The 23975-nt window shown below is 41.8% G+C and overlaps 1 protein-coding gene across 1 annotated transcript; it reads left to right on the top strand.

The window, feature by feature from the left end:
- Positions 1–16176: 16176 nt before the first annotated feature.
- Positions 16177–23973, top strand: psmc6 (proteasome 26S subunit, ATPase 6). Its single transcript, XM_064924940.1, has 14 exons — positions 16177–16285; positions 16731–16810; positions 16916–16955; positions 17968–18020; positions 18126–18193; positions 19589–19703; positions 19792–19879; positions 20145–20206; positions 20325–20448; positions 20680–20741; positions 21080–21200; positions 21542–21622; positions 21773–21844; positions 23500–23973. Exons 1-14 carry the CDS (start codon positions 16201–16203, stop codon positions 23616–23618), a joined length of 1170 nt encoding a protein of 389 aa, XP_064781012.1. The 5' UTR covers positions 16177–16200; the 3' UTR covers positions 23619–23973.
- Positions 23974–23975: the final 2 nt, after the last annotated feature.

Genomic DNA, 23975 nt, shown 5'->3' with positions numbered 1-23975 from the left:
TGTTCTAAAGCTCACTCTGTTAGCTCTACCTTATCTAAGTATAACTCCATGTTTTTTGTTGTTGTATTGTACAGTTCTATTCATATATGCACATTTACCTGATTATATTTGCATAATTCTTCATGGTGTTTGTTATGTCTTGTGTATATATATACATTCATACACACACATACATTATAGTGTATAAAGTCACATTTAGGATGTATGAACATTCTCACTGCTCACTCGGCTTTCTCATGAATGATCTCAACCTGCATGTCAACAAGTGCTGCACAGATTCTAAGGACGTTGTCCATTTTGTGTGTCAGGTTGATGGGAACAGTCTGGGAGAGTATTTTTGAACACCTTGTGTCGTTTGATAACTCTCTCAACATGTATACGCACATTAGCTATCCTTCTCGTGCTTGTGACATCCTCATCAGACAGCTGGCCTCCTTTCTGAGTGAAGGCTGGTATGGCACGGTTTACCTTCCTCTCATACAGCAGTTCTCAGATGGTGAAGCCCCTGTCTGTCATTACTTCATTGCCAGGCCTAAGGTATTCCAGGAAGCCAGAGTTTTGGGTGATGAACTTGTCACTGCATCTGCCTCCATATGCAGGAGAAATGAACATAATGAGTCCACATGGAGCAATGACAACCAAATACTTGATAGTATTGCTGGAATAATAGTGGCTGAATGACTCCCCTCTGGAATCGATATTGTGTGCTTTCTGAAGAGTGGTTTCAGAGCAGTCGATGATGTATGTAGTGTTGTGGAACTTCTCTACAGACCTGTAACTTCTTCTTTAAGAGGCTCCTCTGTCCTCCACTCGTTACCTGTATTAATGGCACCTGTTTGAACTTATTATCAGCATAAAAGACACCTGTCCACAACCTCAAACAGTCACACGCCAAACTCCACTATGGCCAAGACCAAAGGGCTGTCAAAGGACACCAGAAACAAAATTGTAGACCTACACCAGGCTGGGAAGACTGAATCTGCAATAGGTAAGCAGCTTGGTTTGAAGAAATCAACTGTGGGAGCAATTATTAGGAAATGGAAGACATACAAGACCACTGATAATCTCCCTCGATCTGGGGCTCCATGCAAGATCTCACCCCGTGGGGTCAAAATGAACATAATGAGTTCACATGGAGCAATGGCAACCAAATACTTGATAGTATTGCTGGAATAATAGTGGCTGAATGACTCCCCTCTGGAATCGATATTGTATGCTTTCTGAAGAGTGGTTTCAGAGCAGTTGATGATGCGTGTAGTGTTGTGGAACTTCTCTTTGAAGCACTGAGGCATTGTGTTCTGGATTGTCTCCCTCGGCAGTCATGGAATATAGATCCTCATGTATAGATCCCCATTGTGTCAATCCAGTAGGAAAAGATTCTGCTCACTACTCCCTGGGACACAGCAAAGCCTTCAGCAAGATCACCCTGGAGAAGATTCAGCTTCAGCCTCATAAAGGTTATCAGTATTTGATCAATGATATGCATTTTTAAGCTAGCCGTGTAGAATTTCTTCTACACGGTCAAGGAAAACACTAAGAAGGCCAGTATACAATACTGAGCTAGTGTCATTCTTCAGGATGGTATGGGTCAATGGCTGAGCACTACCACATTGGGTTTGTTTGTGGCAGGTGGGCTTGTTAACTGGTTCTCTTGACACGTAGCTGTGATCAGTCAGTGCTGGAACCTCCATTGAGTATCATCATCTTTATGCTGCGGTGGCATTTTGCACACTCAGATCAGACTCTTGCATCATCACAGTTGTCTTCATCTGTCAAGCAAATATAAGAGAGATCACAAGTTTAACAAAACAAAAATACACAGACAGCCTATTGGTCATGGTTAGGTAAAAAAAAACACTTGAACATTTAATAATTTAGCTAGTTAGACATTTCATGAGCATCACCAGTGGCATGCCAGCAATGATGGGGATAGTCATGGCATGGGGGAGACATTGTCAGACATTAGTTGTTGGATAGCTAATAATGTAGGGACTAACTAGCTAGGCTAGTTAGCGAGCACACTGTATCAGATGGGCTGCCCCCAAGCTAGCTAGCTAAGTGAGTACAGTATGTAGCTAGTTAAAGTATGTTAGGACTTAGGAGTGGCTACCTAATACTAACATAGTTAGCTAAGCTAGCACATTTCTGCCTGATTCAGAACACCCCATCTGTGACAATAGCTAGCGAGCAGCAGCTAGCTAACAGCTACATTACCTGTATTTGTTGATGTCCTGATGAGACGTCGCCTTCTGGTCTGTACTGGAGCAAAATAGCCCAACCACTTCTCAGTGAAAGGATGCTCTTCAGTTGGCCTCTTGTCCACGAAGTGACAGGAACACACACACGGTTTGGTGGTTTCTTCAAGTTCAATGTTTTGAGCCAAAGCTGAAGAGACTCCTCGTCCTTAGGAGGTGGGTAAAAATCAAAAGGCGACTCACAACTGCACTCCAATCTGAAAAAAGGTCTGATATACCACGGCTGTCAGCCAAATTCAAATTCAGGGCTCGAATCACCCACTTCATTATCTAATTTAGATAATGGCATTGTTGAATACTAATTTCTGATTGGCTTGAAGGGCACTCTAGAGTGTGCATTATTTCCCTATAACGCATGGTATATCAGCAAGGTAGAATTCAATGGCTATAGTTCATTCTTACATGTTCTATGTTTGAGCTGCTTTTGAAAGCAAAAGTCCAATTGAAAACATTATTGCAGTGTTGTATTAAATGTTCATTATAGCAAGCTAGGACTGATGGTTTGTTGAGCAAACTAGCAAGTCTATGTCTTTGGTTACCAAGGCAACTAATGTAGATATCTAGTAAACTTGCTTGCTACTTCAGTGGACGTTGAACACATTTCTATCTGCAAATAACACCCAACCTACTATCCAGGCACACCCTTGAAAGTCCATCAACCATCAACCACCATGAGAGATTGAAAATGACCGTGAATATGCCTGCCAGCTGTTCTGCGCATGCTCTGACAACGTGCCCTGGAATAGCATGTTGTGAGAGCGAGATCACCCAATTCTCTGGGTGGGTGACAGCCCTCACACCCGGCTCGATGTTGTTGTCAAAGTGTGCATAAAATACATTATGTTTGTCTGGTAGGGTTGGGTCTTCCCCTGTAATCCGTAATGGACTGTAACCCCTGCCACATGCAGCAGGCATCGGAGCCTGTGTAATATTATTACTATATTGTCCTTTTGCTCATTTAATTACACTGCAGAGGTCATAGCAGGCCTTTTTGTACTTATTCCTGTCTTCGAGCGTAGCATCAGGGTTGTCTACGATAGCTTTGTGTGCGGTAGCCCTGTTCTTAAGTTTGGCGCAAACCTCTTGGTGTCATCAAGGGCAGAAGAACCTTTGTATAAAATGAGCGTTTCCATTAGCATTGAACAGGAACATGAAGTATATCCAATGTGTACTGTAACAACTGTGTAGCCCAGGGTTTTCCAAACTCAGTCCTCAGGACCCCAGTGGACGTTGTGGTTTTTACCCTCGCACGACAGATTCAGAACATTGGTCTTCACCAAGTTTACTGGACACGCTGCTTAATTCTAACTCATCAACCAATTCTGCCATCTTCCCTCCAAGGCAGACTTTCTCTCTGGGTGTAACGCAACGAAAAGACTCCGCTGCCGGCAAAAAAAACACTCCACCCACGAACATGCAGGCGGGTAAATCTACACACGTATACCCTGTAGCCGCCATAAGGCCTTCTGCATATGCGGTGGAAGGTGGGCAAGCTACAGAGGTGTTTGTCCCACTGTGAGACATCCTGAATATCGGTCTTCTCACAAAAACCCCTGCAGCGGCAGAACTGTTTGGCCTACAAATGAATATGACCACTTGATGGAAAGATGACTCTCATGAACACGATGGTATTAGTTTTGCTCTACCACAAGTATCATGGGAGGTAACCCTGAAGGTAACCCATACACCCATACAAATTAATGGAAGTATGGAGGTAGTTTTGTCCCAACAAAAATTAGGGGTTAAATATGTGTACAAATATATATATATTTATATATATATATATATATATATATATATAAAAGAAGAGCAAGGTGCAGCGTGGTGAGGGTACATTTTCCTTTTATTTGGAATGTCTCCAACAAAACAAGACACAAACTGCACAACCGTGACGCTTACAGGGCTAAGTGCCACAAACAAAGTGAACTACCCACAAAGACAGGTGGGAAAAAGGGCTGCCTAAGTATGGTTCCCAATCAGAGACAACAATAGACAGCTGTCCCTGATTGAGAACCACACCCGGCCAAAACAAAGAAAAACAAAACATAGAAAATAGAACATAGAATGCCCACCCCACACAACACCCTGACCTAACCAAATAGAGAAATAAAACGGATCTCTAAGGTCAGGGCGTGTCAATAGGACAGACACTTTGAAACCTAATTCCTTGTGAGATTTTTTTTGCCATTTACAAATTCGTTAGTCAATGCCTTTCTATGAGCTATAAATAATTGCTTTTGATACCTAAAGGGGTCCTAAAATTCCAAATAAAATCCATGGTATGACGATCTTTAAAAAAAATTCCATATGTTAGCTTAGTAGAACCCCGCTCTCCGAATGACATTTAGAGGTTAAGGTTAGGTCTATGGTTTGGGGAAGGCTTAAAACAAAAATATGAAAAATGTATGTTTGTGAATTTCACTGGACCATTGAAGTTAGGAAGAGATGTGTCTTATTTACTGTAGGTTTAGCTCTAATGCTCCATATGTACTGAATCTCTCCAAATGGTCCTTTATTGAACTACAGAATGAAGAAAACAAGTAAATTATGGCTCCAAGTGCAACAAGATATGAAACTGAATCTCAACAGTACACTTCCAGGAAAGGATGCACAATCATCTCACAACTGGTCTGGTTGCACTGATAAACATAGATTTGGACACGGAGCCCACTTACACTAACAAACAGTATGTGTACAGCCCATAAAAATGTATCACTTTTATAAACAAGGACATAGGATTTCGAAACACGTAACTCAGAACTTTATTTTCAAAGGGATCTAAGATTTCTTTGCAGTGATATTGACAGGGACTCTTCATGTTCATATCAGTTTGATTGGTCAGCTCACAGAATGTTGCACGTCTTATGATAATAACAAGGAACAGACAACCACTAGTAAGAACATAATTCCTGAGCCGACATAACTATAAGTGATAGTTTACCGATTTCAGGAATTGTTGGCACAATGCCAATGTTGCTAAAAGTTAGTGGTTAGTTTACCAAAACCAAAGTGTGGATTGCAATCATTCTTTGTCCATAGACAAATCATACACGGTTTAGCAGATGTTATAGCGGGTGCAGCAAAATGCTTATCTTACCAGCTCCCAACAATGCAGTATAATGTCAAACAAGTACACAAAAAATACAACAACAAAAAATGTTTCAAGAAATGTTGGAACGAATACCAAATTGCACTGTAACAGTAATCCAAATGCAATCTATACGTATATACACCGGATGAATTTACACAAGATATATACAGTTGAAGTCAGAAGTTTGCATACACTTAGGTTGGAGTCATTAAAACTCGTTTTTCAACCACCACAAATTTCTTGTTAACAAACTATAGTTTTGGCAAATTGGTTAGGAAATCTAGTCATTTTTCCAACAATTGTTTATAGACAGATTATTTAACTTATAACTCACTGTATCACAATTCCAGTGGGTCAGAAGTTTACATACACTAAGTTGACTGACTGTGCCTTTAAACAGCTTGGAAAAATCCAAAGAATGTCATGGCTTTACAAGCTTCTGATCGGCTAATTGACATAATTTGAGTCAATTGGAGGTGTAACTGTGGATGTATTTCAAGGCCTACCTTCAAACTCAGTGCTTGTGAGGACCTTGTGAAAATGCTGGAGGAAACAGGTACAAAAGTATCTATATCCACAGTAAAACGAGTCCCTTATCGCCCTAAACTGAAAGGCCACTCAGCAAGGAAGAAGCCACTGCTCCAAAATCACCATAAAAAAGCCAGACTACGGTTTGCAACTGCACATGGGGACAAAGATCGTACTTTTTGGAGAAAGGTCCTCTGATCTGATGAAACAAACATAATGACCATCGTTATGTTTGGAGGAAAGGGGTGCTTGCAAGCCGAAGAACACCATCCCAACCATGAAGCATGGGGGTGGCAGCATCATGTTGTGGGGGTGCTTTGCTGCAGGACTGGTGCACTTCACAAAAATAGATGGCATCATTAGCAAGGGAAATCATGTGGATATATTGAAACAACATCTCAAGACATCAGTCAGGAAGTTAAAGCTTGGTCGCAAATGGGTCTTCCAAATGGACAACGACCCCAAGCATACTTCGAAAGTTGTGGAAAAATGGCTTAAGGACAACAAAGTCAAGGTTCCATAAAAGGTTCCATTGTGGGCAGAACTGAAAAAGTGTGTGCGAGCAAGGAGGCCTACAAACCTGATTCAGTTACACCAGTTCTGTCAGGAGGAATGGGCCAAAATTCACCAAACTTATTGTGGGAAGCTTGTGGAAGGCTACCTGAAACGTTTGACCCAAGTTAAACAATTGAAAGGGAATGCTACCAAATACTAATTGATTGTATGTCAACTTCTGACCCACTGGGAATGTGATGAAATAAATAAAATCTGAAATAAATCATTCTCTCTACTATTATTCTGACATTTCACATTCTTAAAATAAAGTGTTGATCCTAACTAACCCAAGACAGGGAATTTTCACCTTGATTAAATGTCAGGAATTGTGAAAAACTGAGTTTAAATGTAGTTGGCTAAGGTGTATGTAAACTTCCGACTTCAACTGTATATCCTACCAACGGGACAGTAAAAACTGTAATATCTTATGTTTCACAGAGTCGTGGCTTGAACAACGACATGAATAACATACAGCTGGCGGGTTATACACTGTATCAGCAGGATAGAACAGTAACCTCTGGTAAGACAAGGGGTGACGGTCTATGTATATACTGTATGTAAACAACATCTGGTGTATGATATCTAATAAAGTCTCAAGGTTTTGCTCGCCCGAGGTAGAGGGTCTCATGATAAGCTGGAGACCACACTATTTACCAAGAGAGTTTTCATCTATATTCTTCGTAGCTGTCTATTTACCACCACAAACCGATGCAGGCACTAAGACCGCACTCAATGAGCTGTATACGTCCATAAGCAAACAGGAAAACACTAAACCAGAGGCGGCGCTCCTAGTGGCCCGGGGACATTAATGCAGGGAAACTTAAATCATTTTTACCTCATTTCTCCCAGCATGTTAAATGTACAAACAGAGGGGAAAAAACTCTCGACCACCTTTACTCCTCACACATACAAAGACACATACAAAGCTCTCCCTCGCCCTCCATTTGGCAAATCTGACCATAATTATATCCTCCGGATTCCTGCTTACAAGTAACAACTAATGCAGGAAGCACCAGTGACTCAGTCAATAAAAAGTGGTCAGATGAAGCAGATGCTAAGCTACAGGACTGTTTTGCTAGCACAGACTGGAATATGTTCCGGGATTCTTCCGATGCCATTGAGGAGTACACCACATCAGTCACTTGCTTCACCAATAAGTGCATAAATGTCATCCCCACAGTGACTGTAAGTACATGATTGGCTGAGAGAAATTGATGATAAAATGATTGTGGGGAGTGCTTTGTTAGATTTCAGTGCAGCTTTTGACAAAACTGAAATGTTATGGCTTTACACCCCCTGCTATAATGTGAATGAACAGTTACTTGTCTAACAGAACACAGAGGGTGTTCTTTAATGGAAGCCTCTCAAATATAATCCAATTTGAATCAGGAATTCCCCAGGGTAGCTGTTTAGGCCCCTTGTTTTTTTCTCAATTTTTACTAACGACATGCCTCTGACTTTGAGTAAAGCCAGAGTGTCTATGTATGCGGATGACTCAACACTATACACCTCATTTGCACTCACTGTATATAGACTTTTTGTTTTCTTTTGTTCTACTGTATTATTGACTATGTTTTGTTTATTCCATGTGTAACTCTATGTTGTTGTATGTGTCAAATTGCTATGCTTTATCTTGGACAGGTCACAGTTGTAAATGAGAACTTGTTCTCAGCTAGCCTACCTGGTTAAATAAAGGTGAAAAAATGGAAAAAAGAGTCAATACAGGTCTAAGATCGAATCGTACTACACCGGCAACGACACTCGTCGGATGTGGCAGGGCTTGCCATCTATTACAGACTTACAGACGAGCCTAACAGACAAGCTAAATTACTTCTATGCTCGCTTCGAGGCAAGTAACATTAAAACATGCACGAGAGCGTCATCTGTTCCGGACGACTGTGTGATCACGCTCTCCATAGCCAATGTGAGTAAGACATTTAAACAGGTCAACGTTCACAAGGCCACAAGGCCACATGGCCAGACAAATTACCAGGATGTGTACTCTGAGCATGCACTGACCAACTGGCAAGTGTTTTCACTGACATTTTCATACTCTCCCTGTGTGAGTCTGTAATACCAACATGTTTCAAGCAGACCACTGTGGTCCCTGTGCCCAAGAACACTAAGGTAACCTGCCTTAATGACTACCAACCCGTAGCACTCACGTCTGCAGCCATGAAGTGTTTGAAATGCCTGTCATGGCCTACATCAGCACCATTATCCCAGAAACCCTAGACCCACTTCAATTTGCATACCGCCCCAACAGATTCACAGATGATGCAATCTCTATTGCACTCCACAATGCCCTTTCCCACCTGGACAAAATGAACACCTATGTAAGAATGCTATTCATTGACTACAGCTCAGCATTCAACACCATAGTGCCCTCAAAGCTCATCAATAAGCTAAGAACCCTGGACCTAAACACCTCCCTCTGCAACTGGATCCTGGACTTCCTGACGGGCTGCCTCCAGGTAGTAAGGGTAGGTAACAACACATCCACCATGCTGATCCTCAACACGGGGCCCCTCAGGGGTGTGTGCTCAGTCCCCTCCTGTAGTCCCTGTTCATTCATGACTGCACGGCCAGGCACGACCCCAACACCATCATTAAGTTTCCTGATCACCGATAACGATGAGGCAGCCTATAGGGTGGAGGTCAGAGACCTGGCCGTGTGGAGCAAGGACAACAGTATCTCCCTCAACGCGATACAGACAAAAGCAGATGATTGTGGACTACAGGAAAAGGAGGACCGAGCACGCCCCCATTCTCATCGACAGGGATGTAGTAGAGCAAGTTTCTTGGTGTCCACATCGCCAACAAACTATCATGGTCCAAGCACACTAAGACAGTCGTGAAGAGGGCACGGCAAAACCTATTCCCCCTCAGAATACTGAAAAGATTTGTCATGGGTCCTCAGGTCCTCAAAGTTATACAGCTGCACCATCGAGAGAATCCTGACTGGTTGCATCACTGCCTGGTATGGCAACTGTTCAGCATCCAACCGCAAGTCACTACAGAGGGTAGTGCATACGGTCCAGTACATCACTGTGGCAAAGCTTCCTGGCATCCAGGACCTCTATACCAGGTAGTGTCAGAGGTAGGCCCTAAAAACGGTCAAAGACACCAGCCACTCAAGTCTTAGAATGTTCACTCCGCTACCGCACAGCAAGCGGTATCGGAGTGCCAAGTCTAGGTCCAAAAGACTTCTCAACAGCTTCTACCCCCAAGCCATAAGACTCGTGAATAGCTAATCATATGGCTACCCAGACTTTTTGCATTGCTCCCCCCCTTTACGCTGCTGCTACTCTCTGGTTATTATCTATGCATAGTCACTTTAACTCTACCTACATGTACATGTCACCTCAATTACCTCGACTAACCGGTGACCCTGCACATTGGCTCTGTACCTGTACCCAATGTTCTGTAAATTGAGTGATGTGTGTTGTCATTTGTGTAAAAGGGGTGCTATTTTGTCTCAAAATGTTAATTAGAATTCTTTGGGAAATTATCCATTCCTGTTGCTTTTTTCCACATGAATGTTTTAAAAGTATCTACAAATTTATTTTGGGGTATTCTCTTTTTTGAGTTATTATTTTGAATCTGCTGATAGTTGCTTCAGGGTTGTTGAGTCTAAGAAGGCTGTATGATCTGTCCCACTGTTGTTTAATTATGATTTATTTTTGTTTTCAAAGAAGCTTTTAAAATTGTAATTAATCGCTTTGTTGTTTCTGACCCCTCTCCTTTCAACTCACCACCCACCTGCGGATCCAACTTCCCTAATCACCCTTCTGCTCCCTTCCCTAGCTATTTAAGCAGTTTGTTTCCCTTCAGTGTTTATGGCAATGGCATGGGGTGGCCCAATTCCTTTTATTTTCCTTTTGATGTGTGTAGTGTAACCCATAATTTCCCACAGGAATGTTTTTGAATGCTTCCGAGTTGAGAATATTAGCAGCATCCAAAGGGGGTTGTTGAGTTGAAGTTTCTGTGGTGGTAGCTTCACTGTCTATCCTCATTCAAATTGCACTGAATGATGGGGTGCCGCCAGAGGGGTGCAGCTAGTGTTGTTTACTCATTCTCTACATTTGGAGACCAGATGACTCTGGGGTACCACTACACATTATCATCTATGTCTGTGGTTTATTGGACAAAGACATCCCATGAAGTGCTGCTTGCTGTGTTTCCATTGAAACCTTCCATGCAGAGCACTCTAGTATAGCTAATGCAATGTGACAGCACAGAGGTTGTTTGAACAACTGGAGCGGAATACCAGAGCTTGTGGTCAACTAAATCCACAGGATCATGACATAGTCAGGTCCCATTTATCAGTAAGCCTATACCACATCATAGAGATATGATATCTAATCCACAGCATATTAATTTGATCAGACAGCAATGCTTATACGCTGAAGACGTTGTACCTTAATATGTAAGGAATAAAACAAGTCATGAAAAACACTGTTTTTAATAAGAGTTTGTCTATACTTCTAATGTGTTCATCCTGTGAACATGTCTTAGGAGCAAATCACCTGATATTCACAGGTTGGTTGGTCTCCTTCCTGTAACGGGCTTGAACATGTCCAACATTTATTTCACCCTCTAGAGTCCATTTGACATGTTGTCCATTTGACATGTTTCAGAACATTATTTCATACAATAACCTTTGAATTGAGATTAAAATTGAATTAATGACTGTAAATGGAAAAATGTAAGATTACTAAAGTTAATATTTAGTTTAGGCAGTGGTTCCCAAACTGTGGGGGAAGTGTTCTTATTTTTGTTGATAATGTTTGATGCCAGCCAGATAAGTTACTTAAGGTCCAGGTACAAGGAGTTTATTAGTTTATGGCTACTGTTGGATGTGATTTAAGCACTTCGACTGCTGTGATTGCTTTACTACTGTTTTATAACTCTGTACACAGCTGATGTTTATAACTCTGTAGCAGATGAAGGTCACTTATTTGGGTTTCCTGCAAGCCTCTTATAACTTTGCTTCCTCTGCTCACAAAGAACACAAAATCAGCTGATATCCAGACCTAGAAGAGTGTAATTTATCGTTGTCTCTGATTGGGAACCATATTTAGGTAGCCATATTCTTTGAGTGTTTCGTAGGTGATTGTTCCTGTTGCTGTGTTTATTTGCACAAGATAGGGCTGTTTCGGTTTTTCACGTTACGTTTTTGTAATTGTTCGTTATCATCTTTATTAAAGATAACCACGCTGCATTTCGGTCCTCCTCTCTTTCAACAGAAGAAAACCGTAACAATATTGCTTAGGGTTTGAGAATTAATTTATTGTGTGCCTGATGTGTGTCCCTGATTCTCTGCTAGGCACACAATATCAAGAGTGCCGAGTGTGGTCTCAATAAAATTATCCATAGCCTATACCGGCCTTTCTCAAATGAGCCGGTCTGTCTGCAGCATATTTGTTTTGTGTCACACCCTGATCTGTATCACCTGCATTTGTGCTTGTCTCCGCCCCCTTCTAGGTGTCGCCCATCTTCCCCATTATCCCCAGTGTATTTATACCTGTGTTCTCTGTTTGTCTGTTGCCAGTTTGATTTGTTTCCTGAAACCTACAAGTGTTTGTCTCCTTGCGCCTGTCTGTTCTTGTTCCTGTTTTCTAGTCTTTCCCGGTTTTGACCTTTCTGCCTGCCCTGACCCTGAGCCTGCCTGCCGTTCTGGACCTGTTGCACCCTTTCTGGATTACTGACCTCTGCCTGCCCTTGACCTGTTGTTTGCCTGCCCCTGTATTAGAAATAAACTTTTGTTACTTCGACACTGTTTGCATCTGTGTCATACCTGAAACCTGAGAGTCTTCAATATGATCAGGTTTTTTTCATGGTCTGCTGCATATTTGACTGGAATACTGTATATACTTGACTCAGATAAATACTTGCCATGGGCCTACTTGTTCAATGCACTGAACTATGCATGCGGCAGTAAAGGAATTGTATTACCATGTCTAAGTATAGTTACTGTACACCAAACCAGCCTGTTCTCATAGACTAGACGTGAAATAGGAACTGTAAATCCGGGACACTCAAATTAGTATGATATGTTACGTTTGGTATGGTTACATAAGACAGATGGCTTCTTAGGACAAAAACAAAAGTAGGGTGGTTAGTCGGGGTGGACGGGTGGGAGCATAACGCGACCATCTAGCAACCTAAATGTTGTGAGTTTGAAACTCATCAAGGGCAACTTTAGCATTTTAGATAATTAGCAAATGTTCAACTACTTACTACTTTTTAGCTACTTTGCATCTACCTAGCATGTTAGCTAACCCTTCTCCTAACCCTAACCTTAACCCTTTTCGCTAACCCTTCCCCTATCCCTAACCCTGTTAGTTAACCCTTGCCCTAGCGCTAACCCTTTAACTCAACTCTTAAACTTAACCCATAACCCTAACACCTAGTCTATCTAATGTTAGCCAGCTAATTAACATTAGCCACCTAGCTAGAATTTGTAAGTTTAGCCAATTTGTAACATATTGTACAGTTTGAGAAATTGGAACATATCAAATGTTTTGCAAATTTGTAACATATAATAGAAATTATAATTTGTAACATATAATAGAAATTATAATTTGTAACATATTATATGGACATCCACAAATGAATGCTTACCATTCGAAACATAATGGCATGTCTTGGATTTATATACAGCCTTTTGTACAGAATAACACAAAATGCTCTGAGACCAAGTTAATCAAACACACACACAAGCTAGCCCTTCTATACAACCTGCAAGCTCTCTTTCTTTCCGCCTGGATTTGTTTAAAATAACAGCTGCCTGCCAAAACCGGTCTGTGTGATATGTAAGACCAGCCAAACAAAAATTTTGCACAATAATTTCACAGACAACGAAAGTTTACTGAAAGCTTCATACTTTCTCATAACATTTCCAAATGCCAGGCTCCTTAAACCATAGTTTAAAAGCTGGCCCTCAGTCGTCGATGCTTCCCGTGAGGTTTAAGGCCCAACTGTTGCTACAAAGATCAGTGAAATCCTACTTTCCAATGACACAGTTATACAGAATTCAGGATATAGCAAATGATATTGAATCACATGAAGGTTTTAGACAGAGCCCGCACGTCCAATTAGTTTGCAATAAAACCAGATGAGATGACAGACATTTGAAATCGCAAATGCCTCTATGCACTCACTGGTCTCTCCAGGCGCCCATTTTTTCTTGAAATCGATAAAAACGGTCCCACCGTAATCCATGTTCCGTCATGTATGCCTACTCGTTCAGTACACGGAACACCTGCAGTCCCGAGGCAACTATTTGCGTCAAAGAAATTAATCATATATAGTGCCTTTGGAGAGTATTCAGACCTCTTGACTTTTCCCACATGTTGTTACGTTACAGCCTTATTCTAAAATGTATAACAACGTTTTTTCCCTCATCAAACTACACACAATACCGCACAATGACAAAGCAAAAACAGGTTTGGGGATTTTTTTGTAAATTGATTGAAAATAAAAAACTGAATAAGTATTCAGACCATTTACTCAGTACTTTGTTGAAGCACCTTTGGGTGAGATTAGAGCCTTGAGTATTCTTATGTGTGATGCTAAAAACTTGTCACACCTGTATTTGGGGAGTTTCTCCCAATTTGCAGAGTTGCTGAACAGCCAGAATGTGGACAGGCGCATCTCATTAAAACGAGCGCGCAGGCCTTGGTCACAGGACAGCTCCAATCTTAAGAACCGGTGACAAACTGTGAGTCTCTTCAGTGCTGGTGAACGGATTACGCATCCACTGCTTTCCCAGGCTTGGATTGTGGGGAGAAGTAATCCTCAAATGTGAGTAGTTTTGCTCCGATGTTACCCCATCAATTTACGCATGTGATCCATATCTACATCACCCACGACCGCCAGAGTTGAGAGTATAGCGGGAACAAATCGCAAATGCCTCTATCCACTCACTCAGTGTCTCCAGGCGCCCAGTTTTTTCTTGAAATCGATACAACGGTCCCACCGTAATCCATGTCCCGTTATGTACTCGTTCAGAACGCGGAATATCCCACAGCATTTCAAAGCATTCGTATGGACATGATTATAAAGCGATCTATAACAACGCTTTAGTCCGCAATGCTTTATGCTAGAAACAAGCTGTAAAATGCAGGGGACAGATGCATGTGAGATATATTTGGTTTGTCTCTATAACATTCAGAGGATGCACTACAACCTTCTATAGCCGAGGACAAGGAGATAAAAATAAGACTTCGATTGAGAAGTAATGATTCTGTCACTTTCAATTGACGTTTGACATTTCAACAGGATACTAAACAAAATACTAACTTTAAATCAGTCAGGAGCAAGCCAGGTCGCCTTAGAAGGAACGAACATGTATTATTTGGGCTATATTATTATTTCAAAGCTACAGCCTGCCATTTAAGAAATCAATTGCAAAGCATTTGTGACATGCTACAGGCAGGCAGGAGCGCTCAGCATTTCAACAACACATCAACAACAGCATGCCTATAAATGTAATATTTAAACGGTATAAAATTACATTTAACTTTGTATTAAATTGTAATGAAACTAAAAATGACTTATTAGGCTATTCAGTCATTCTACTGCGTTTTTGAATTCACTTATAGAAAACAGAGGTTGGGCCAGTCTTTGGTTTGAGGATCATGTGGTGAGCTATGTGTGTTAATTTAGCCTAGAAAATGTTCTTATATTCCAATCCCCAAATCACAGTCAACACAAATATTTTTTGTAACAACAATATCATGGAATAAAATATAATAAATTAGAAAATTATAGGTTTCCTAATGAAAAAAACGACATGTGCATACCTGATATGTGACTGCTGTGTTAAACAGTTATTAGCTTTTTGTCTAAATCATTGATGATCAGATATTTCATTTGTAACTGGTTTTGTTGAGCTATTTTTTTTACAGTTGATATCTTAAGCACATTTCCAAACTTAGACTATCTTTCTTATCTTTTTTTTTTTTTTACAGTGGCCTGTATATAAATCAAAACTCCTCAGGTGCTGCAGCATGCGCTCATTCTTTGACATCCTCTGTTGCGGTATTAAAAAGATTATCCTCATCAGCAGACATGAAAAATGACGTAGATTGGAATGAAATGCGTTTGTAAAATCAATTTTTCTTCTCAGAACGCAAATAAAATGATTCACGCAGTGCTTTACTATAATGGATATATTTTCACCCTTGTCTGCAGTGGTCTGCGAATCCACAACCTTCTGAGTACTTTGCCTTGTAATGCTTACAAAACAAAGTACACACGGCTCTGATCTGTCCTAGGAGTGGGGGTAAACGGTAGGCATGTTCTCTGCTATCTACTTTATGTCTTAATGATTAATTTTGGTATAGGGGAGGGTCACGTATTTTTTTCAAGCGTTCAGGGAGATCCGATTTTCTCCAGGTATCCCTCATTATAAATAACGTACAGTCCCTTATTATTAATCTGTGACCCATCATCACTGGGAAAGTCACCCAAGCTAAACATAACCAGATTCATTTTTAGATAGAAAGATTTGTTTTTGTGATTTGAAAGTGAGGGGGAATATTTTATTTCCCAACAAAACTCTTCTTTTGGATCGAGAGGATTTTGTTTTCAGTGTCAAAGGGCATCTTTTTGAGCGTCCTTTGGTCTTGGTCCTATTTTCACCCAGTGAGCAGTATGAGGAGACACCTCCCCCATGTGGCAGATGGGACAAATTGCATGATGACACAGAAACAAAACCCATCTTCTGACGTCGTACAGTTCCCCATAATTCATAGAGGCAACATGGCTGACACTAGAGAAAAGGGACTTCAAGATTACAGGAAAAGATTACTTGAACATAAAGAGATTGACGGACGTTTAAAAGAGTGTAAGTAATGTATTACCGTGTCTTTGTCAATAGATCGGAATAATGCACGTAAAATTGGTTATCTAACTAAAATGAGCAACAACCAGTTAGATAAGCGGTTGTTGGCTACTTGTAACTCGCTTTGTCATGCAGTGCCAGTAGACTCGTCCATAGAAATTAATGGTCTTCACAACCGGCTAACGCGTTAGCGAAATGCTAGCTACAAAAACAGCTGTAACTAGCCGTATATTGAAGTGTATTTGCTGTACTAAACCATGGCAAAACAGTTTAACCAGCCAACGTTATTTGCCAAGACCGATAGCTAACAATATTAGTTCGAGTTTAGCTTGAAGTCATGGAAGAACAATAACCGACATCAGCTAACGTTAACTTACTAACTGTAGCTAGCTAACGTTAGCTACACATCTTGATTCCATTCGTATCCTCTGTCTGACTCTGTTTTCAGTGAGGGAACAGCTCAAGGAACAGACAAAACAATATGAAAAATCTGAAAATGACCTGAAGGCCTTACAAAGTGTTGGTCAGGTAAGGTGGTGTATTCACACATGATTATTGACCGGCAATATAGTGTACAAAAACGTGTCTTAATGAATGGATTTGAACTGCGAATTATTTTCATACTTTATGTAGATTGTGGGTGAAGTGCTCAAACAGCTGACGGAGGAGAAATGTAAGTTGTAGCTAATATCACTGCAATTTATACTGCCTAGCAATATTGCCTATTTATATGCCTAGCTACATCCTTAAACGTCACATATTATGGTGTGTTCGTAAATTCACTCTGGTTAGCTCCTCCGATTTCAAAGCACTAGTCAGTGTGTGCCAGAGAGCTGAATAACTGATGAGCAGAGTAACAACCATGAATATAACCTGTCAGCCAAAACAATTCATAAAATTGTTGCCAGCAGCACAGTTAGTCATCAATGCTCTAGACAACATGAAAACATCCTAAGCACCTCTGCTAAGGTGACTAAAATGGTAAGAGTGAGGTGTTCTCTCATTTGTGTCTGGAAGTAGCTAGCAAGTTAGCCAACTTTAGCTAGTTGACTACAGTTGTGAGATCAGAACTCTCGGGTCAACCCTACTCCGCAGCCAGAGCGTACAGTGTGCGCTCTGAATGTACAAACGCCCAGAGCTCACTCTGGCACTCCAGAGTGCATTGAAGAACACACAATGCCATGGGTACGTTCGTAAATTCACTCTGGAGTGCCTCAGTTTACTTTGGGCATTTGTAAATTCAGCGTTGTCAGATTGTCCGTTTGCTTTCAGAGCGCACACTGGACACTCTGGCGGAGGAGTAGGATTGATCAGAGAGTTCTGATCTCACAACGGTAGTCAAGCACCCAAGCCAACTGGCTAGCTTGCTAGCTACTTCCAGACACAAATGAGAGAACACCTCACTCTGACCATTTTACCTGCCCTAGCAGAGCTGGTTAGGTTGTTTTCATGTTATCCAGAGCGTTGATGACTGTAACTGGGCTGCTGGCAACAATTTAATTACGCTTTTTTGCCAACGTTTACTGACACCGGCCATATTCAATGAGTGTTGAGCGTTCCTAAATTCAGCAGTTATTCTACGCTCTGGCACACTCAGACGAGAGTGCTCTGAAATCGGAGTAAATAGCCAGAGGGAATTTACGAACACACCCCATGTTATGTTCATTATTTACTTCTCTTCACAGTCATTGTCAAGGCAACCAATGGACCCCGCTATGTTGTTGGCTGCCGCAGACAAGTAGGTCTTAAAACATGTTACCAACATTTCATCAGTGATTATTTACTTAATGTGTCATCTCTCCATGATTGTAATTGAGCTCATCTCTCTGTCATTTTCACACAGCTGGATAAATCACAGCTCAAACCAGGCACTAGAGTGGCCCTGGACATGACCACCCTCACCATTATGAGGTAGGCACTAGGGATTCCATATGTGACAGAGATTAAAATCTCTGTTAGAAACGTAGAAAGACGGGGCATCTATTAGCAACAACTAGCATGGGTTGCTAATATGATTAGGATTGTGCCTTTGGCTTCTGGACAATGAAAGAAAGTTGATATGAAAAGCAATAGAACAGGAGAGAGATGCTGCTTAATGGCATGAGGAAGTCTTTATAAAACAATTGCCTCTGTTTCTGTGGTTGAATAATGGTTAGGCTACGTTGAAGCAAAGTAAGACATGCCTCATTATTTGAAGTAATGTAAAACGTTCAGTTTCAAACAATTATACTGCCACAAGCTCACATTGCAAAGTGGTGGGTGACTCGCTGATAGCCTGCCTACCATCGACTATAGCCTATGCACTCGAATGAAGAATGGGAGGCGCCCTTTGATTACGAGTTGAGATTGAAAAATACAAGTAATAGCTCTTTAATCGTGGCCATCAAAACAGTTTAACACGTGATTGCATTTAGAATTGTTATTTGTTGCGCAATGACTGGGCTTGCAAAAGCACATTTCATTCCAGTACCAGCTTTTTGAGGAGCTGCTCTCGCATTGTCTGACAGGTGGTAGGCTATTCCGCTCCTCAAACCAGGCTCTGTATGCTGTGCGTGTGTGATTTTAATAAGCTGCACGATGACTAACAAAAATACACTCATCAATTTCATTCCACAAAATTATGCAAATTAACCTATAGACCAATAAGCATGAACGGTAAAATGCATTTAACCGTTAACATCCGTAATTGGTACTGCACCCACACGCAATAGGGTTGCAAAACATTTTAATTGCGATTTAAAAAAAAAAATAAATACAAAAAATTGACCATTTATATATTGCGATATAGATCAAAACACTTGGGTGAACTGTTGGAACTATTGAAATAGAATCATTTATATTAAGAGGCGAAGTGGAAAGCAGCATTGTGTTGACTGCATTTGACCTAACAGAACAGCATGCAAACTTATAGTGAATCTAACTTACAGAATAGCATGCAAACTTATAGTGAATCTAACTTTGAGGAGGGGGAACTGTGCTGCTTGAGTGACAGGGCTTGGTGTGTGGGAAGCAGCCACAAGCAATGAGGGGGAGAGAGACGACAAACAGAGTAAACCGTAACTGATGTTACACGCGGCTTATTGGCGTTCCAAAATGTTGCATGCGATATGGATCTCTTGCGATATGGATATTGCACAAATCAATTTAGCAATTTCAATGTGAATTTGATTGATTGTGCAGCCCTAATACAGACACACACCCGTTGAGCAAATGTCAATACAATGTACTGACACAAAATGGTAAGGTATGTCAGGCCTAAATGTTTTCCCTGATGGTAGATAACATGTATGCTCACACACCCTACAGGTATCTGCCCAGAGAAGTCGACCCCCTGGTGTACAACATGTCCCATGAAGATCCTGGCAGTATCTCCTACTCAGAGATTGGTGGCTTGGCCGAGCAGATCCGTGAACTGAGAGAGGTACACGTCACATTCTACAGTACAGGTAGTACTGCTTCCCTGAAGCAGGCAGGTGTTCTATATGACACTCCCCTATGTTCCCTGTCAGGTGATTGAGCTGCCCCTGACCAACCCAGAGCTTTTCCTGAGGGTGGGGATTATCCCTCCAAAGGGCTGCCTGCTCTACGGACCTCCAGGTGAGTCACTAGCAGGATTTTGATGTAGACTTTAAATTGATTCCTCATGTCCTGGATTCCTTGACCTACATCTCAAAACACATTGCATCAAAAGATCTGAGGTCCCTCCCCTCAGACCTTCTTCTCCAATGCGTCTTGAGGAGGTCTAGGAATAAAGGATGCGGCGAACCAAGGAAAGACTTGAGATTCACCCCAAGTAATGCTGGTTATGTCACTGAGGTCCTGAGGGTTTATTCATCGATTTCCTTTATGCACTTTTCATTAGGCACCGGAAAGACCCTTCTGGCAAGAGCTGTAGCCAGTCAGATGGACTGTAACTTCCTCAAGGTGAGTAATAGGCAACACTTTGTTTTCCTCCACTGGCCCTTCGGGCTGTATTCACTATTCTTTGAACAACATGGCTGATGCTTAGCATGTCCTGTCTTCTTTGCACCGGTTGCTGCAGGTTGTGTCCAGCTCCATTGTGGATAAGTACATTGGAGAGAGCGCCAGGCTCATCAGGGAGATGTTCAACTATGCCAGGGACCACCAGCCCTGCATCATCTTCATGGACGAGATCGACGCCATCGGTGAGCATCCTCACCTGGAGCCTGGTCCCAGATCAGTTTGAGCTGTAAAGCCAATTGCTGTAGTCATTGTCAACCAAAGGAGTTGGCTATACAGCAAAACCAGATCTGGGACCAGGCTAAGCATCCTGAGCCCTGATGCCATATCTATTCCTTCTCCCTTTGCTTAGCATTGCGTGCAGTGTCTGGGAATGTTGAATGTGTTGTAAGTTAAAAACTTTTTTTCTCTACAAGGTGGCCGAAGGTTCTCAGAGGGCACGTCAGCTGACAGAGAGATCCAGAGGACCCTGATGGAGGTAAAATGGGAGGCCATAACTCTTAGATATATGTTACATAGAATGGATAATGTTCAACAGATGTTGCTTTCTATGAGAGTGATGGTTCTGTAAAATATATTTATTTGCTGAAAGACCGTTCTGTGGCTTGGTCAGTACAGTATATCTTCTGGCTGATGTTGAAGATGGGAATAGAACTCGGTGACGTGTAGTTTGCAGCCAGCTTGACTGGCATTTCAATACGTACTGAAGGGTCTTACTGAAAGATGTCTAAAGTTAACCCGGATCCACGGCAGATAATCCTCTCTGTGAGTTGGCTCCTCGCCGACTTATCTTTTGTGTGTTTGTGCACCGCACAGCTGCTGAACCAAATGGACGGCTTTGACACCCTGCACAGAGTCAAGATGATCATGGCCACCAACCGGCCTGACACCCTGGACCCTGCACTGCTGCGTCCCGGCAGACTGGACCGCAAGATCCGTACGTTCTTCCTCCTCTCATCATCATCCCGCAACCTTCATACTTAATCCACTTAATGTAATATAATGATATATGCCATTTAGCAGACACTTCTATCCTAAGTGACTTAGTTATGTGTGTATACATTCTTTGATGGTCCTGGGAATCAAACCCACAAACCTGATGTTTCAAGTGCCATTGCTCTACCAACTGAGCCATGCAGGACCTTATCTCCTTTTGGGAGATAAGGCCACAATGATCTCCTTCCATTTCTTTCTCAATCATAACCAAGTAGAAAGAAATGTGAATGTCTATGGTATGAAACAATGAGTGACCCATGGTTATTTCTACTGTTCCAACAGACATTGAGCTGCCCAATGAACAGGCCCGCTTGGACATCCTGAAGATCCACTCTGGCCCCATCACCAAACATGGAGAAATAGGTGTGTGTGTGTGTGTGTGTACTCACACACTATGGAGACACTAGTCTTGATTGTTAGCACAGCTGGGACTGGGACACATTTGGGTGTAATCATGTTTTCGATTTTGTTAAACTGCTTCTTGTAACAGGTGTTGTCGCTTTGCATTTTTAGATTACGAAGCGATCGTGAAGCTTTCAGACGGCTTCAACGGAGCCGATTTGAGAAACGTGTGCACTGAAGCAGGTAACTGACCCACGTTATGGGCGGCTTTCCCGGCTAAAAATAAAGCCTAGTCCTGGACTGAAAAGCCATTTTAATGAAGATTCTCCATTGAGTATGCTTTTTAGTTTACAGTTGTGGCCAAAAGTTTTGAGAATGACACATGAATTTCCACAAAGTTTGCTGCTTCAGTGTCTTTAGATATTTTTTTGTCAGATGTTACTATGGAATACTGAAGTATAACTACAAGTATTTCATGTGTCAAAGGCTTTTATTGACAATTACATGAAGTTGATGAAAAGAGTTGATATTTGCAGTGTTGACCCTTTTTCAAGACCTCTGCAATCTGCCCTGGCATGCTGTCAATTAACTTCTGGGCCACATCCTGACTGATGGCAGCCAATTCTTGCATAATCAATGCTTGGGGTTTGTCAGAATTTGGGTGGTTTTGTTTGTCCACCTGCCTCTTGAGGATTGACCACAAGTTCTTAATGGGAACTGAGCTGGGGAGTTTCCTGGCCATGGACCCAAAATATCGATGTTTTGTTCCCCAAGCCACTTAGTTATCACTTTTGCCTTATGGCAAGGTGCTCCATCATGCTGGAAAAGGCATTGTTCGTCACCAAACTGTTCCTGGTTGGTTGGGAGAAGTTGCTCTCAGAGGATGTGTTGGTACCATTCTTTATTCATGGCTGTGTTCTTAGGCGAAGTTGTGAGTGAGCCCACTCCCTTGGCTGAGATGCAACCCCATACATGAATGGTCTCAGGATGCTTTGCTGTTGACACAGGACTGATGGTAGTGCTTGCCTTGTCTTCTCCGGACAAGCTTTTTTCCTGATATCCCCCAAACAATCGGAAAGAGGATTCATCAGAGAAAATGACTTAACCCCAGTCCTCAACAGTCCAATCTCTGTACCTTTTGCAGAGATTCTCAGTCTCTCCCTGATGTTTTTCCTGGAGAGAAGTGGCTTCTTTGCTGCCCTTTTTGACACCAGGCCATCCTCCAAAAGTCTTTGCCTCACTGTGCGTGCAGATGCACTCACCTGCCTGCTGCCATTCCTGAGCAAGCTCTGTACTGGTGGTGCCCCGATCCCGCAGCTGAATCAACTTTAGGAAACAGTCCTGGCGCTTGCTGGAGTTCTCTCCTTGAAGTTCTTGATGATCCGATAAATGGTGGATTTAGATGCAATCTTACTGGCAGCAATATCCTTGCCTGTGAAGCCCTTTTTGTGCAAAGCAATGATGGCACGTGTTTCCTTGCAGGTAACCATGGTTGACAGAAGAACAATGATTCCAAGCACCACCCTCCTTTTGAAGCTTCCAGTCTGTTATTTGAACTCAATCAGCATGACAGAGTGATCTCCAGCCTTGTCTTCGTCAACACTTACACCTGTGTTAATAAGAGAACCACTGACATGGCAGGGCTGTTTTGGGGGATTCAGTTAATTTGCATGACAAATAGGGACTTTGCAATTAATCTGCTCACTCTTCATAACATTCTGGAGTATATGCAAATTGCCATCATACAAACTGAGGCAGCAGACTTTGTGAAACTTTTGGCCACGACTGGTACAACTAGTCTTAATCTGTGTCCGGGAAACCTATCTGAACATAGCTGTTATTGTCCTGAACCCAACCTGCTGTTCATGCTCTAAGTCTCGTTCCTTTCCATCTTCCAGGTATGTTTGCGATCCGTACCGATCACGAGTACGTCACTCAAGAAGATTTCATGAAGGCGGTTCGCAAGGTTGCCGACTCAAAGAAGCTTGAATCCAAACTGGACTACAAGCCCATATAAATGCCTATATCAGTATTCCTATATGTGAAAATGGAAAGTAGATGAGAAAGAGAGGCTGGGATGGGGTTTGCTTTTGCGGTTTAACTTTTTGTGTGATGCAGAAAAGCTTCTTGGGGGCGGTGTCTGTTCTAATTAGTGTACCATTTATATACAGAGTTGCCAAGAAGTGACCTCAAAACAGTTATAGATATTGGAAATGGATACATTAATGTCTCTGTCTCCACTCCATAGTGTGAAATGTATGCCCACTGGCCCAGTATTTTGGGTTATATTAACAAAACAAATATTCTTGCCATTGGAGCACCTGTATCTGTAAAATCAAAGGAATATGTCACATTAAAACATTGATATTTCACA

The sequence above is a fragment of the Oncorhynchus masou genome, chromosome 19 (genome assembly GCF_036934945.1).
Source record: "Oncorhynchus masou masou isolate Uvic2021 chromosome 19, UVic_Omas_1.1, whole genome shotgun sequence".
In the NCBI taxonomy this organism is placed as follows: domain Eukaryota; kingdom Metazoa; phylum Chordata; class Actinopteri; order Salmoniformes; family Salmonidae; genus Oncorhynchus; species Oncorhynchus masou.
This window is presented reverse-complemented; position numbering and strand designations above follow the sequence as displayed.

Excerpts from the sequence above, each read along its gene's own strand:
- psmc6 (XM_064924940.1), top strand. The coding sequence starts at position 16,201 with ATGGCTGACACTAGAGAAAAGGGACTTCAAGATTACAGGAAAAGATTA. Across the intron at positions 16,286-16,730 it reads TGACGGACGTTTAAAAGAGT|TGAGGGAACAGCTCAAGGAA; the intron begins GTAAGTAATGTA and ends CTCTGTTTTCAG. Across the intron at positions 18,021-18,125 it reads TTGTTGGCTGCCGCAGACAA|CTGGATAAATCACAGCTCAA; the intron begins GTAGGTCTTAAA and ends ATTTTCACACAG.